This window comes from Ahaetulla prasina, chromosome 2 (assembly GCF_028640845.1).
Source record: "Ahaetulla prasina isolate Xishuangbanna chromosome 2, ASM2864084v1, whole genome shotgun sequence".
Classification (NCBI taxonomy): domain Eukaryota; kingdom Metazoa; phylum Chordata; class Lepidosauria; order Squamata; family Colubridae; genus Ahaetulla; species Ahaetulla prasina.
This window is the reverse complement of record NC_080540.1, coordinates 12,812,914-12,829,419: the sequence shown is the minus strand read 5'-3', so window position 1 is coordinate 12,829,419 and position 16,506 is coordinate 12,812,914. Positions and strand designations below refer to the sequence as shown.

The 16,506-nt window shown below is 43.5% G+C and overlaps 1 protein-coding gene across 1 annotated transcript; it reads right to left on the bottom strand.

Annotated features, from left to right (window-relative positions):
- Positions 1-1,021: 1,021 nt before the first annotated feature.
- Positions 1,022-13,332, bottom strand: LOC131192503 (zinc finger protein 239-like). Its single transcript, XM_058171698.1, has 3 exons — positions 13,154-13,332; positions 5,021-5,149; positions 1,022-2,208 (listed from the first exon to the last, which is right to left on the bottom strand). The coding sequence occupies exons 2-3, from the start codon at positions 5,061-5,063 to the stop codon at positions 1,280-1,282; spliced, it is 972 nt and encodes a 323-aa protein (XP_058027681.1). The 5' UTR covers positions 5,064-5,149; positions 13,154-13,332; the 3' UTR covers positions 1,022-1,279.
- Between the last annotated feature and the right edge of the window lie 3,174 nt (positions 13,333-16,506).

Here is a 16,506-nt window from a genome sequence, read left to right as displayed (position 1 = left end):
GCTAATTGTTCCAAGTGTCAGGAAATTTCTCCTTAGTTCTAGGGTGCTTCTCTCCTTGATTGGTTTCCATCCATTGCTGCCTGTCCTGCCCTCAGGTGCTTTGGATAATAGCCTGACTCCCTCTTTGTGGCAATGTACTGCAATTCTACACTTGGTCACTAGGTGGCAGCAATAAATTAAAATTAAGATGTTACCTAGTTTGGAGAATTGAATTGAATACTTTGGCCAAGCGTGATTAAACACACTTAAACAAGATTAAATGATTAAACACGATAAATAAATAAATAAATAAACTTGATTAAACACGATTAATTTGTTTCCCATGCAGAAGCTCTCAGTGTATGCAAAGCAACCCAATAATGATAATATCAGTACAGGGGGAGTAAAAAAAGATAACAAAAATAATACTATAGCCATGCTATGTGGAATGAAACTGGATCTCCAGGCTTTATAGTACAATTACTTTAAAACCCCTCGTGTTTTAATGACTCATCTGAATCAATATGATAAGAGGTGATATAAGAACAGTGGTGGGATTCAGTGAGTTCTGTCTGGTTCGGGTGAACCAGTAGTGGCGATTGTGGTAGGCCCCAGCCACTCGCCCGGACATAATGCCGTCCTATTTAACCACATTTTGGAGGCCGTGCGCATGCACAAAAGGTGTGCGCTCGCTCACATTTGCGAACCAGTAGGGAAAGTAGGTGAATCCTACCTCCGTATAGGAACTACCCTCCAACGCAATCCCACAGTCACAAAACACACTGCAGTGTGGTTGTTATTTAGGACATAGCTTCCCCTTTACACGTTTTCCTTTTCCCTTCATTGGGTCAGCCTCTTTCCCCCCAATATCAGCAAGACGTCCTCCTTTGAAGGAGGAAGGAAGCCCCCTGCTAATCGGGACTGCTAAGGAGGTCGACTCTATATTTCATGTATTTATATATAACATTTATAGACCGGCCATCTTACCTCAAAGCATAACTCTGGGCAAACTGAGAAGCTTGAAACAAGGACTGGACAGACTAAGTTGGGAGATCTACTTTGGTTTTCTTTTATTAGAAAAAAAAAAAATTGCAAAAAGATTTACAAAGCAGGCTTAAATGAATTTGTTTCGAGTCCCAGATCGCTGTCCTTCCAATTACTCGTTCGTTTTTTCGTTTTTCCTCCTTCCTTCTGAGACCACAAGGGCTGCTGGCAGAACTTCAGCCATATCTCTCCCTGCAGGGAGAACACGTGTATCCTGTGCCATCTGGAGCCCCCAGCCGATGGCTTTTCACCAGTCTCAACAGGGGTAGGATTTGTCTCCCATGTGCATCTTCTCGTGCCTGATGAGATGCGACTTCTGCCGGAAGGTTTTCCCGCAAACGCAGCATGCGTAGGGCTTCTCTCCCGTGTGCGTTCGCTCGTGTTGGCTCAGGCTGGACTTGAAGCAGAAACCTTTGCCGCACAACGGGCACCGGTACGGTTTCTCGCCCGTGTGAATCCTTTGGTGTTTAATAAGCTTAGAGCTCTCCTTGAAGGACTTCCCGCAGTCCGAGCAGATGTACGGTTTCTCCTCCGAGTGGGACCTCTTGTGTTTGATGAGACTCGAGCGGTTATTGAAGCGCTTCCCGCAGACCAAACACTTAAACGGTTTCTCCCCGGTGTGGATAATTTTGTGAGCCATCAGCCACGAGCTCTGGCTGAAGCACTTGCCGCAATCTGAACAGGCGTAAGGTTTCTCCCCCGTGTGGGTCCTCTCGTGCGCCAGGAGGTTGGCTTTGCGGTTGAAGCTCTTCCCGCAGTCCGAGCACTGGTAGGGTTTCTCTCCCGTGTGAGTCCTCTCGTGCGTAATGATGTGGGAACTCTGGCTGAAGCTTTTCCCACACACCGAGCATTTGTAGGGTTTTTCTCCCGTGTGGGTCCTCTCGTGTTTGACCAGGTAGGAACGCTGCTTGAAACTTTCCCCACAGAACGAGCACTTGTAGGGTTTCTCTCTAACCATGGATTTCTGGTCATTAAAGGAGTCTGGGATGCTGCTGGTACAGCCTGGGCCTTTGGCACAAAAGGAAGCCGCTTCTACGGCAGCTTCTGAATGGCTCCCCTCCTCGACCATAGATATCCCAGGAAATTCGTACATGTTTTCCTCCAGCAAATTCCCGTTGAATGCCATATAGTCAGGCCTCACCATCCAACAGGTTGCCACTTCGGGCGCCGTCACTTCCCCGTTGCCTGCAGGAATAAAATTTAAAAAAAGCCAGTGGGTCCCAGGAATATGAAAGATGCCATATGCTGTTGGTTTGTCTGCTCAGTGGCTATTTCCCACACGCAACACCCTTCACCGAGTCAGTGAAGGATCCAGGGTGTTGCGTGAAGCAGCTGACGCGGCAAAGCATTAAAGCAGCAATTCTCAATCTTAGCATCTTTAAAATAGGTGGACTTCAACTCCCAGAATTCCCCAGCCACCATGACCAAAGGCTGCCCAATCCAAATGTAAGACACCCTTGAAAGGGTTGGTGACTCAATGGGGTAGTCCTTGACTTGCAACCATTCGTTTAGTGACCATTCAAAGTTATGGCACTGAAAAAAAGTGACTTATGACCGTTTTCACACCCACAACCATTGCAGCCCTTTCCCATGGTCATGTGATCAAAATTCAGATGCTTGGCAAACTGGCTCACGTTTGTGACGGTTGCAATGTGATGTGGATCCCCTTTTGTGGCCTTCTGACAAGCAAAGTCAATGCGGGAGTCAGATTTTTTTTGCTGTTGTTTACATTTATATCCTGCCCTTCTCCGAAGACTCAGGGCGGCTTACAGTGTATAAGGCAATAGTCTCATTCTATTTGTATATTTTTACAAAGTCAACTTATTGCCCCCCCAACAATCTGGGTCCTCATTTTACCTACCTTATAAAGGATGGAAGGCTGAGTCAACCTTGGGCCGGGCTCGAACCTGCAGTAATTGCAGGCTACTGTGTTCTAATAACAGGCTTCTCTATTGCCTGAGCTATCCCGGCCCAGGGATAGCACAGATTCACTTAACAACTGTGTTATTAACTTAAGATTTAACTTATTAGAAATGTAGTGATTCACTTAACGACTGTGGCAAGAAAAGTTGTAAAATGGGGCAAAGGTCACTTAACAACTATCTTGTTTAACAACAGAAATGTTGGGCTCAATTGTGGTCATGTATTGAGGACTAACTGTATATTTGTTGCGTGAATCCATCCTGGGAGTTTCCCACAACCTACATCCTTTCTACATTGGACTTATTTTCCTGATCACAAACATCCACAGGGAAGTTTAAAAAATAATAAAGTCTGCCATGGTCATAGCCCTGCCTACCTTTTTTTAAAACCCATGTATAAGAAAAGGACACGGTGCTTCAGTGGCTAAGATGCTGAGCTTGTCGATCGAAAGGTCGGCAGTTCAGCGGTTCGAATCCCTAGTGCTGCGTAACGGGGTGAGCTCCCATTACTTGTCCCAGCTTCTGCCAACCTAGCAGTTCGAAAGCACATAAAACATGCAAGTAGAAAATAGGGACCACCTTTGGTGGGAAAGTAAGAGCGTTCCGTGCGCCTTTGGCGTTTATTCATGCTGGCCACATGACCACGGAGACGTCTTCGGACAGCGCTGGCTCTTCAGCTGTGAAACGGAGATGAGCACCGCCCCCTAGAGTCAGGAACGACTAGCACATATGTGCAAGGGGAACTATTACCTTTTATAACAAAAGGGGGCAGGGCTTCAGTTGTGCAGTCACAATTACCTTTAACTTTTTTTTAATACCTCCATGCACACAAACACAGCCTCAATAATCTTGTTGCTAATATTCCTTTTAATATTTAATATTCCTTGCTCTGAACTTGCATCAGGTATCAAGGCAAAAACTGGCTGTCTCCAAATTGCAGGATCGGCCCTGCCATTAAACAAAGGAAAGCACTATTGCAGGAAGCTAATCTTCAGACATTTTCTGACAGCGCTCTTAAAGGACAAAGCCAGGTACCCAGCTTGGCCTCTGAATTAAGCCTGCTTGCTTGAATGCGGCTGAGGGTACTTTCCCGTCACCACTGGAGTTAGTCCTAGACTTATGACCATTACTGAGCCCAAAGTTTCTGCTGCTAAGTGAGACATTTGTTAAGTGAGATTTGTCGCATTCTACGACTTGTCTTGCCACAGTTGTTAAGTGAATCACTGCAGTTGTTAAGTTAGTGACGTGGTTGTTAAGTGAATCGGGCTTCCCCGTTGACTTTGCTTGTCAGAAGGTCGCAAAAGGGGATCACGTGACCCTGGGACACTGCAACCGTCATAAGCATGAGCCAGCTGCCAAGTGTCTGAATTTTGATCACCTGACCACAGGGATGCTGCCATGGTTGTACGTGTGAAAAACGGTCGTAAGTCACTTTTTTCAGTGCCGTTGTAAATTCAAACGGTCACTAAATGAACTGTTATAAGTGAAAGACTAGCTGTATGGAGGTAAGATCTAGTTCCCAGTCCAGAGGCGGCCTGGACATGGAATGAGCAAGAAATTCCCTCTTATTAATATATTTTTCAGCGTACAAGATGCACCTTTTTCCCCCCCAAAAAGAGGGTGAAAATCTGGATGCGTCTTATACTCCGAATGTAGCCCCTCCCAGCTTCTCAAAGGGAGGTTTCAGAGACTGAAAAAAGCATCGGAAAAGAAGCTTCAGAAAAGAAGCCCCCAAAGCAGAGCTTCAGGAAAAAAAGCCTGCAAACAGAGCTTCAGAAAAGAAGCCCCCAAACAGAACTTCAGAAGCTTTTTTTCTGAAGCTCTGTTTCGGAGGCTTTCAGAGGCAGAAAAAAAAGCAAGGCAGAGAGCTCACAACCAAGGAACCTGTTGCCAAAAATTCACCTCTGGGAACAGCTGATTGGGGGTATCCCAGGAGGCAGATCCCTCTGCCAATCAGCTTTTTTCTTATTTTCCTCCTCAAAAACTAAAGTGCGTCTTATACTATGGTATAACAAAAATATGGTAGTTGTTTCAGGAAGCGAAGTGTCTTGGTCCAGATACCTAAATTCTCTTACCCAGCAAGCTCGCATTTTCATCCTCTTCCGGGATGGCCTCCATGAGGAATTGGATCTTCACAGACTTGGAGAGAGAATTTCGTCCGTCTTAGCAGAAGCAACTCTCTCTCTCTCTCCACTGCCCAGTGCCTAGGAGAAAAATGAGAATAATATGAAGAGGCACGTATCAATTTCTGCCCAGGCCTGCTAGGTGGAACTCAAAACAGCTTCACTATGATCGCATGGCAGGAACCAGAAGCAAATTTAGCTCCTTAGTATTTTAGAATAGAATAGAACATAATTTTTTTATTGGCCAAGTGTGATTGGACACACAAGGAATTTGTCTTGGTGCCGATGCTCTCAGTATACATAAAAGAAAAGATACCTTCATTCTAAGGTACAACACTTAATGATAGTCATAGGGTACAAATGAGCAATCAGGAAAAAACATCAATATAAATCGTAAGGATACAAGCAACAATGTTACAGTCATACAGTCATAAGTGGAAGGAGATGGGTGATGAGAACAATGAGAAGATTAATAGTAGTGCAGATTTAATAATTGTTTGATAGTGCTGAGGGAATTATTTATTTAGCAGAGTGATGGCATTCAGGGAAAAAACTGTCCTTGTGTCTAGTTGTTCTGGTGTGCAGTGCTCCTTAGATCGTTTTGAGGGTAGGAGTTGAAACAGTTTATGTCCAGGATGTGAGGGGTCTGTAAATATTTTCACAGCCCTCTTTTTGACTTGTGCAGTATACAGGTCCTCGATGGAAGGCAGGTTGGTAGCAATTGTTTTTTCTGCAGTTCTAATTATCCTCTGAAGTCTGTGTTTTTGTTGGGTTGCAGAACCAAACCAGACAGTTATAGAGGTGCAGATGACAGACTCAATAATTCCTCTGTAGAACTGGATCAGCAGCTCCTTGGCCAGTTTCAGCTTTCCGAGTTGGTGCAGAAAGAACATTCTTTGTTTGGTGACGTTTTTGATGTTTTGCAGATTTTTTCCCCCCAATTTCTCCTTTTACAGGTAGTCCTCGACATACAACCACAACTGAGCCTGGAATTTATGTTGCTTTGTTAGAAATTTGTTAAGTGAGTTTTGCCCCATTTTACAACTTTTCTTGCCACATTGGTTAAACGAATCACTACAGTTGTTAAACTAGTAACATGGTTACTAGTTACTAACATAGTGTAAGCTATGTTACTAACATAGTATGTTAGTAACATACTAACAAAGTATGTTACTAACATAGTGTAAGCTGCCCTGAGTCTTCGGAGAAGGGCGGGATATAAATGCAAATTTTAAAAAAATGGTTAAGTGAATCTGGTTTCCCAGCTGACTTTGCTTGTCAGTAGGTGGCAACGGGATCACATGACCCCTGAACACTACAACCATCATAAATATGAACCAGTTGTCAAGCATCTGAATGTAAATCACGTGACCATGGGGATATTGCGATGATCATAAGTATGAAAAATGAACTTTCTCAGTGCTGCTGTAACTTCGAACCGTCACTGTTGTAAGTTGAGGACTACCTGTATTTCTGTTGCTTCTGCTTTTCCATTCCAAAATCAAAACTGAAGGCATTTAATCCACCCAAAGATCCCTAATAACATAGCAATGCCTAAGGTGCACTGGTGCTATTATTTATATATTGTTTAAACCAGTGCTTCTCAACCTTGGTGACTTTAAGATGTGTGGATTTCAACTCCCGTCAGGGGAGAATTCTGGGAGTTGAAGTTCACACATCGTAAAGTTGCCAAGGTTGAAAACGATCGCTTTAAAATATTACCATGATTGCAACACAGAAGACCTTTGGCTGAAAGGCAACACTTGTATATAAACATTAACTTAAGTTTCAAAAGATCATCAGTATGATTAGTATATCATCAGCAGATAGCAACTTATCTTCTGCTTTTCTTCACCACCCTAGGAACACTTGAACTGCCCTTCCAACTCAACAGTGTCTCCTTTTCCTACATTTCCCAGTTAGCAATTGGCCCCTGCAGGAATTCTCTATTGCTGTGGCATTGAGAGAGAGGGGTCAAAATGGCAGGTGCAGCATTGTGATGCAAGCCCTGCCCCCTTTGTACAAGCATTGCCATTGGATGCACAGTACAAAAAAGGGGTGGGGCTCAGATTGCTAATGCCATGCTTGCCATCTTGCAGACTTGATGCGCGTTTCCCGCTTCCTATACAGGTAGTCCATAACTTACGTCCACAATTGAGCCCAAAATTTATGCTGCTAAGCAAGACAATTTGTTGAGTGAAGTTTTGCCCGGTTTTACGATCTTTCTTGCCACCGTTGTTAAGTGAATCCCTGCAGCTGCTAAGTTAATAACGGAGTTGTTAAGTGAATCTGGTTTCCACATTGACCTTGGTTTTCAGAAGGTCGCAAAAAGTGATCACATGACCCCGGGACGCAGCAACTGTCATAAATATGAATCCGTCGACAAGCATCAGACACTAATCAAATGATATCCATTAATTGGGGATTGCTATCCATTTATTGCTATCTATTAAATGCAGTTATTTCCATTTCAATAGTACTATATATTTCTAATATAGAAATGACAACATATTCATTACCGTAATAGGCTGCTGTTAGCATCTTTATTTAGTTGCAGTGCCCTGGGGACACATATTCACCATTTGCTATCAATATATTAATTGCTATTCATAAATCCATTATTATCCATTAATTGGGGTTTGCTATCCATTTATTGCTATCTATTAAATGGAGTTATTTCTATTTAAATAGTACTGTATATTTCTAATATAGAAAAGAGAACCTATTATCATAATAGGCTGCTGCTAGTATCTTTATATCAGGGACCTCCAACCTTGGCAACTTTAAGACTAAGCAAAGCTGGCTGAGGAACGCTGGGAACTGAAGTTCATAAGTCTTAAAGCTGCCAAGGTTGGAGACTCCTGCTTTATATAATAGTGCATACAGACAGCCAGATTTATTTTTATATAGTTTTTAAACCCACAAAACTTATAGTGTTTGTGGGTTCTATATTCAGAATACAGAATTCAGCTCTTTACCTCTGTGTTAGGCTAAGTCTTGTCACTGTGACCTTAAGACATCTTGAATTCACGTAGAACAGAAATTAGAATTCCTTGCTCCCAGTCCAAAGATCAGAAATCAAAAACACAGTAAGAAATCACACAATCACAATGCTTAGAAGCTGCTTCTAAGCAGACGTGCATTCTTGATCAATATGCTGTGCAAGTTGCAAGGGCTGATTGACAACCAACTTGAAATGACTGGGAATCTGGAATAAATCTGTGAAAATACCTGCAAGACTCCTCACATCCTGGACATAAATTGTGTCAACTTCTCCCCTCAAGAAGGCACGCCAAAACAACTAGACACAAGGGTAATTTTTCCGCCATGCCATCACTCTCCTAAACTACCGTATATACTCGAATATAAGCCGATCCGAGTATAAGCCGAGGTCCCCAATTTTACCCCAAAAACTGGGGTAAACTGGGGACTCGAGTATAAGCCGAGGGTGGGAAATGAGGCACCTACGGTTGAAACCCTCCCACAGCTGAGAAGGCTGGCGGCTCCCCCGCCCCGCCCTCCCACTGCACCGGCAGGGCTCCCCCGCGCCGTCCGGTAAAATGTGAAAAAAAGAAAAAAAAAAAAACTCGAGTATAAGCCGTATATACTCGAGTATAAGCCGAGGGGCTTAAAAAAAAAAAAAACCTCGAGTATAAGCCGTATAGACCCGAGTATAAGCCGAGGGGACATTTTTCAGCACAAAAAACATGCTGAAAAACTTGGCTTATACTCGAGTATATACGGTACTAATTCCCACAACACTGTCAAATTACCTAGTAGGGCTATATTACTATTCTTCTCCACTTTCCTATTACCTTTTTCTCTATCTTCTTACGACTGTAACTTTGCTGCTTGTATCTTACGTTTTATATGAATTGTTTTATTTAATATCCTAGTATGACTGGTGTTGATTGCTTATTGAGTATCCTATGACTATCACTAAGTGTTGTATCTTATGATTTCTGTTGAATGTATTTTATGATGATTATGATCATGATTTATCACTTCTTGCTTTTATGTACACTGTGAGCTTATGCACCAGAGACAAATTCCTTGTGTGTCCAATCACACTTGGCCAATAAAGAATTCTATTCCATTCTAAACACAGCACTGAAGGGGGTAAGACCTCTGGTGGCTCAGACTGCTAAGACAGTCTGTTATTAACACAGCTGCCTACAATTACTGGTAGGTTCAAGTCCCACCAGGCCCAAGGTTGACTCAGCCTTCCATCCTTTATTAGGTAGGTAAAATGACGACCCAGATTGTTGGGGGAAATAAGTTGACTTTGTATATAATATACAAATGGATGAAGACTATTGCTTAACATAGTGTAAGCCGCCCTGAGTCTTTGGAGAAGGGCGCGGTATAAATGCAAATTAAAAAAAAAAAAGAGTACAGTTCAAAGGCCAATCCAGACCAGCATTCCTGTTGGTTAACCAAATATACTTCAAAGAAAATTGGCTAAGCAGAACAACACATTCAGTCTTGTTTTCTTCAGAAACTAATGTAGCAAGTTGCTTGCAAATATCATGGTTACTAGCCACTAGTTTAAACTACACCCTACAGTCTAGTTCATGGCAAAACAAAGGAGAAATGTTTCCCCTTTTGCATTTGAGCACCCAAGAAAGGACAGGAAAGGAGAAAGGGAAAGAGGAAGGACAAAGAAGAAGGGAAGAGAGCAAGGAAGAAAAAAGAAAAGAGGGGAGGAAGAAGAAAGGAGAAGGAAAAAGAAGGGAAGGAAGAAAGGAAGGAAGGAAAGTCCTGCCTTAGCACTTGGCCACCAGCATACAGCAAGACTCCTCTGATGGACAAGGGCGCTCTCCAGTAGTGGGTTTCAACATTTTTCACTACTGGTTCTGTGGGCATGGCTTAGTGGGCGTGGCATGGCTTGGTGAGTGTAGCAGGGGAAGGTTACTGCAAAATCTCCATTTCCTCCCGATCAGCTGGGATTTGGGAGGCAGAGAATAGATGTGGGCGGGGCCAGTCAGAATTTTTACTACCGGTTCCCTGAACTACTCAAAATTTCCGCTACCGGTTCTCCAGAACTGGTCAGAAGTTCTGGAGCTCTCCCTGGTCTCACCTTTCTCTGCTGGAGACAATGGATCCCCCCAGCCTCATCCGGGCCACCACAGGTGCCCCCCCCACAACACAAGTGATGCCGAATTGGCCACGCCCACCCCAGCCACGCCCATCCCCAAAGTCAAACACAACCCTGATGTGGCCCTCAATGAAATCGAGTTTGACACTCCTGGTCTAATTTAATGAAAAGAAGGGCCAGGAGTGATGTGATAGCAGTGTTCCAATATCTAAGGGGCTGCCACAAAGAAGAGGAAGGTCAACCTATTCTCCAAAGCACCAGCAGAAGGCAGGACAAGAAACAATGGATGGAAACTAATCAAGGAGAGAAGCATCCTGGAACTAAGGAGAATTTTTTTGTCAGTGAGAACAATTAATCAGCGGAACGACTTGATTCCAGAAGTTGTGGGTGCTCCATCCCCTGGAAGTTTTCAAGAAGAGATTGGGCAATCATTTGTCTGAAATGGTATAGGGTTTTCTGTTTGAGCAGGGGGTGAGACTAGAAGCCCTCCAAGGTTCCTTCAAACTCTGTTATTCTATTATCCTGATAGTGTTATGGCAGAGCAAAAGTTCCAATTATCCAGACCAAGCAAATCCTCTGCTTGCAACCAATGCAGCACCTGAATTGATACATTCCCCCTGGAATCATTTCCCAGGACCAGGATTGATTAAGCCACAGTCCTCAACTTATCACCCACATGCAGCCATTATTGATCAACATTCCCCCCCCACTTCCTCTTTCCGGTCCTTTTAACAGGAAGCCAGGCATCCTTATGTGACAGTAAGCCAATCCTGGCTGCCAATCAAGGAGAATATTTGTAGCTCAGGGTTGACATGACTGGTCTTTGTTGTTCTCCGAGTTTGCTTGTTTTCTTGCAGACGCTTTATGACCCAAACTAGGTAATATCATTAGTGCTAGTAAGGAGTACAGTTTGCTGTCAGTTTATACTCTGGTGGCTTGCCCTGTCAGTGTTGATGGGGGGGGGTGTCTTAGAGGTTCTTTGGTTGGGCTTTTTACTGTTGCTCTTTGGCAGTTTCTTGACTTGGGTATTGTTTATTGATTTTTGGTCTAATGTTATCCTTGGAGTTAATCTATGCTGATCTGGTGGGTGCTGATTGCTGGTGGAGAGGTGCTTGGGTCATTTTGTTCCCTTTTGGGCTGGTTGCTTGTCTCTTTGTTCTTTCTGTGCCAACTCAGTAAGCTCAAACTGCCCAAGGAGCTGCTGATCCAGTTCTACAGAGGAATGATTGAGTCTGTCATCTACACCTCTATAACTGTCTGGTTCAGTTCTGCAACCCAACAAGACAGACACAGACTTCAGAGGATAATTAGAACTGCAGAAAAAATAATTGCTACCAACCTGCCTTCCATGTAGGACCTGTATACTACACGAGTCAAAAAGAGGTCTGTGAAAATATTTACAGACCCCTCACATCCTGGATATAAATTGTTTCAACTCAAAACAACACTAGAGAGCACTGCGCACCAAGAAAACACGACTCAAGAACAGTTTTTTTCCCCCGAACGCCATCACTCTGCTAAGCAAATAATTCCCTCAAACTGTCAAACTATTTACTAAGGCTGCATTGCTATTACTATTAGTCTTCTCACCTTTCCTATCACTCATCTCCTCCCGCTTATGGCAGCATGACTGTAACTTTGTTGCTTGTAACCTTACGATTCATATTGATATTGTTTCCTGATTGCTTATCTGTACCCTATGACTATCATTACGTGTTGTACCTTATTTATTTATTATTTATTATTATTTATTATTTTATATTTATTTATTATTTATTATTTTGATTTATTATTATGATTCTTGACTAATGTATTTTGTCTTTTTATGTACACTGAGAGCATATGCATCAAAGACAAATTCCTTGTGCGTCCGATCACACTTAGCCAATAAAGAATTCTATTTTGCATCATCTATAGATGTTGTTAATGTCTATGAGTCTATTGATGGCTGATTTGTCGGGGTGCCAAACAGCCCAAACCAAAGGACCTGTAAGACCACCCCCCACCAACACTTACAGGACAAGTCACCAAGAGTATAAACTGACAGCAAACTGCACTCCTTACTAGCACTGATGATATTGCCTAGTTTGGGTCATGAATTGCAGACCCCTCGCATCCTGGACATAAACTGTTTCAACTCCTACCCTCAAAACGACGCTATAGAGCACTGCACACCAGAACAATTAGACACAAGAATAGTTTTTTCCCCGAAGGCCATCACTCTGCTAAACAAATAATTCCCTCAACACTGTCAGACTATTTACTGAACCTGCACTATTATTAATCGTTTCATAGTTCCCATCACCAATCTCTTTCCACTTATGACTGTATGACTATAACTTGTTGCTGGCAATCCTTATGATTTATATTGATATATTGACCATCAATTGTGTTGTAAATGTCGTACCTTGATGAACTATCTTTTGTTTTATGTACACTGAGAGCATATGCACCAAGACAAATTCCTTGTGTGTCCAATCACACTTGGCCAATAAATTCTAATTCTATTCTAATTCTATTCTATCGAAATGTCTGCAAGAAAGCAAGAAAGCTCAGAAAGCAACAAAGACACCACCACCCCGCCTTAATCCTGGCTGATCGGCCAAGCCAAATTCGACTAGTCCAGGCCTGGATGGGAGACCACCAGTAAACCCAAACTGGTCGAAAACCTCTTTCCCAACAGCCCTTAGGAAACAACAAGGACGACTCCTTGAAGCCCCGCTTCCCCCGGGAAGGCAAAGGAGGGGAGGGGGTGGTTAACTCTCGCCTGCCCGATCCCGTCTTCCGTGCAACATCCCTTTCGGGTGGACCCCGCTTTCTCCTCAAGAGGCAGAGCAAGACGAGGAGCTCCCCGGGGGAATCGGGGGGACGAGAAGAGACAACCCGAAAACAACATGGACGCGGGTCCACGGAGTCCGTCCCCCCGCCTCTTCCCCGGAGCCCTGCCTCGCCTCTCCGCTTTGCAAAACCGGTCCAGAGACGCTGACCTTCCCCGCTCCCGCCGCGGGCTCCGGTCTTTCGTCCACCCGCCCGGTGGGTTTTGCTCTCGGTTCTCCCAGCGTTGACCTTCCCTCGCCTCTGCCGGGCGAGCGGGCTAGCGAGCGATAAAGGCACGTCCGCCTGCAATCGCCGCCAGCCGCGGACTGTCCCGTCCGCAGGGAGAATGGAAAAGGGGGCGGGACAGGAAGAGTCCGCGCCCCCTCCCTTTTCTAGAAAGGGGCCCCAGCGGGCATTTCCTGTTCTCTCCTCTCTAGGAATGGCAGATCCGCTGCTTTAACCATTTCAGCGGAGGAGAGAGACAAGGATGGGGAGGAAGCGGAGGATAGAGCGCCCCCGGGGCAATCAGGAATGGAAAGTGTATTGGGGGGGGGGATGACAGGCATGGATCTGAGCGATTGATTTTGCAGGGATGCGGATGCTCGAGACAGGCTTGGAGGTGAAGAGTGTCACTTCCTTAAAGCACCGTTAGGAAGCAGAGATAAGATGGATAGGATAAGCAGAGATGGATGGGCTCGCAAATCGGTGGCCGCTGAATCAACATTTTATTTATTTATTTATTTATTTATTTATTTATTTTGTCAAATACATATTAAATAATATATATTAGTATAAGCATGAATTGAATACATAAAATGAATACAATTAAAGGGAACATTAGGACAGGGACGGTAGGCGCGCTGGTGCTCTTATGCACGCCCCTTACGGACCTCTTAGGAATGGGGTGAGGTCAATAGTAGACAGTTTTTGGTTGAAGCTTTGGGGATTTTGGGATGAGACCACGGAGCCTGGAATGCATTCCAGGCATTAACAACTCTGTTACTGAAGTCATATTTTCTGCAATTGAGATTGGAGCAGTTAACATTAAGCTTAAATCTATTGTGTGCTCGTGTATTGCAAACATGCCAATCTTTGCTTAAAATTTAGGGAATGTCCTCTGCACCTCTTATGACGCAGCGGTATCATATGCAGGTGTATATTACTGTTATATACACAATTGTTTGCTGCCAGTTATTTATGCTGCTAGTGTTGGCTTTCATACACATTGGGTGTGTCATCCCCTCCCCAAAAAAACCCAACAACCTAGGATATCAGGCAGCTTTGCTGGCTGGGGAATTCTGAGAGTTGAATTCCGCCAGGCTTAAAGTTGACAAGGTTGGAGACCCCTGATTTATAGAATAGTTCTCATGTTATAAAATATTCCGAGTCTTCTTTTCCTTTGATTTTTAGGGTTAACCTATCCATTTCTGCACATTCCAGAATTTTTTTGATTATAATATCATCTGTAGGGGTTTCTAGATTTTTCTAGTATTGTACATATACAACCCTGGCTGCTGTTAGGAGATGTAAAATTAAATATGTGTTATCCTTATTATAGTTTCCTGGAAGCATGCCCAACAAGAATGTCTCAGGTTTCAAATCTATGTGTTGTTTTGTCATCGTTTCCACCCATATGTGTATTTTTTTTTGCTTTGGGACATGTCCACCACATATGATAATATGAGCCCGGTATTTGGTTGCATTTCCAACATTTAACAGATTTATTTTTATACATATATGAGCCACTTTTTAAAGTGCAGTTGTAACTGTGAACGGTTTGCTAAAATGGTTGTAAATTAAGGATTACCTATATTGTGGTGCTCTAGGTACCCTCAAAGCTTGGTTGTTTGCTTGCAGATGTTTCATTGCTGAACTAGGTAAACATCATCCAGGCGAGAGTTTACTCACACTGATGTTACCAAGTTGCGTAACAAAGACTCGGAAAGCCAACAACCAAGCTCTGAGAATACCTAGCACTCCAGAGTTCAACCCTGAGCTATAGATATTATCTTCTATTAAATAAATATTGTCTGCAGCCTCAGTCTCTTTCATCTCCACCAGAGGTGGGTTTCAGCAGGTTCTGACGAGTTCTGGAGAACCGATAGTAAAAATTCTGACTGGCCCTGCCCCCATCTATTCTCTGCCTCCCAAGTCCCAGCTGATGGGGAGGAAATGTGGATTTTGCAGGAACCTTCCCCTGGAGTGGGGTGGGAATGGAGATTTTACAGTATCCTTCCCCTGCCACACCCACCAAGCCACACGCATAGAACCAGTAGTTAAAAAATTTGAAACCCACCACTGATCTCTACCATATGGGTATCATTAAAAGATTACAGAAGATGCATACCGGACTGGTCGGATTGGCCACCTCTACACTTTGCAGCAATTGCATTTCTGAGTGGTCTTCAGAAGCAACCCTGGATAGAGGGTATTGCAATAATAAACCAAACAGTATACGTAAGAGCAGGAATTACTACTATGACGAAGGTCCTCTGCTCCAAGTAGGGCTGAAATCGAGCAAAAATCTTTAGCCTTGGTATCTATCCACCTAGAGTTGTACAGCTGCTTAAAGCCTCAACCTTGGGGACTTTAAGATGTTTAGACTTCAACTCCCAAGATTCCTCAGCCCACATGGCTGACTATGAAATTCTAGCAGCTGAATTCTACACAAGGTAAAGCCGCCAAGGTTGAAAAATTCTAGTCTAGGAAGATCCTTGTGCTGCCCCTTCAAGTTATCACTGATGATGTGCCATCAAGTCACTTTCAATTCCTAGCGACCAGATTTGTCAAGAGCTAGACAGTGAGATGAACAGCATTATTATTATTATTATTATTATTATTATTTATTGAATTTCTAGACCGCCCTTCTCCCGAAGGACTCAGAGCGATGTACAGCCAGGCTAAAAACATATACAATATACAATATTAAAAAACTAAATTAAGAAACTTATTACACAATTTGCCGAAAAATTAAAATAATTAAAATCTAAAAACCCCAATTTAAAATATAAATAGAATTTAAAATTTAAAAACTAAACAATTTAAAAAGTTTAAGCTAGCCCCGCGCGAATAAACAAATATGTTTTCAATTCGCGGCGAAAGGTCCGAAGGTCAGGTATTTGGCGTAAACCAGGGGGAAGTTCATTCCAAAGAGTAGGAGCCCCCACAGAGAAGGATCTTCCCCTGGGGGCCGCCAGCCGACATTGTTTGGCGGACGGCACCCTGAGAAGTCCCTCTCTGTGAGAGCGTGCGGGACGGTGGGAGGCATGAGGTAACAGCAGGCGGTCCCGTAAGTACCCAGGTCCCAAGCCATGGAGCGCTTTAAAGGTGGTAACCAGAACCTTGAAATGCACCCGAAAGGCAACAGGTAGCCAGTGCAGTCTGCGCAGGAGAGGTGTTACATGGGAGTAATGTAAATTTAATAAATAAATCTTTCTCAACCTTGGCATAGGTGTGCAAATCCGTCATGAGTCATTTTTTTTAGCACCATTGTAACTTTGAACGGTCACTAAATAATTGCTGT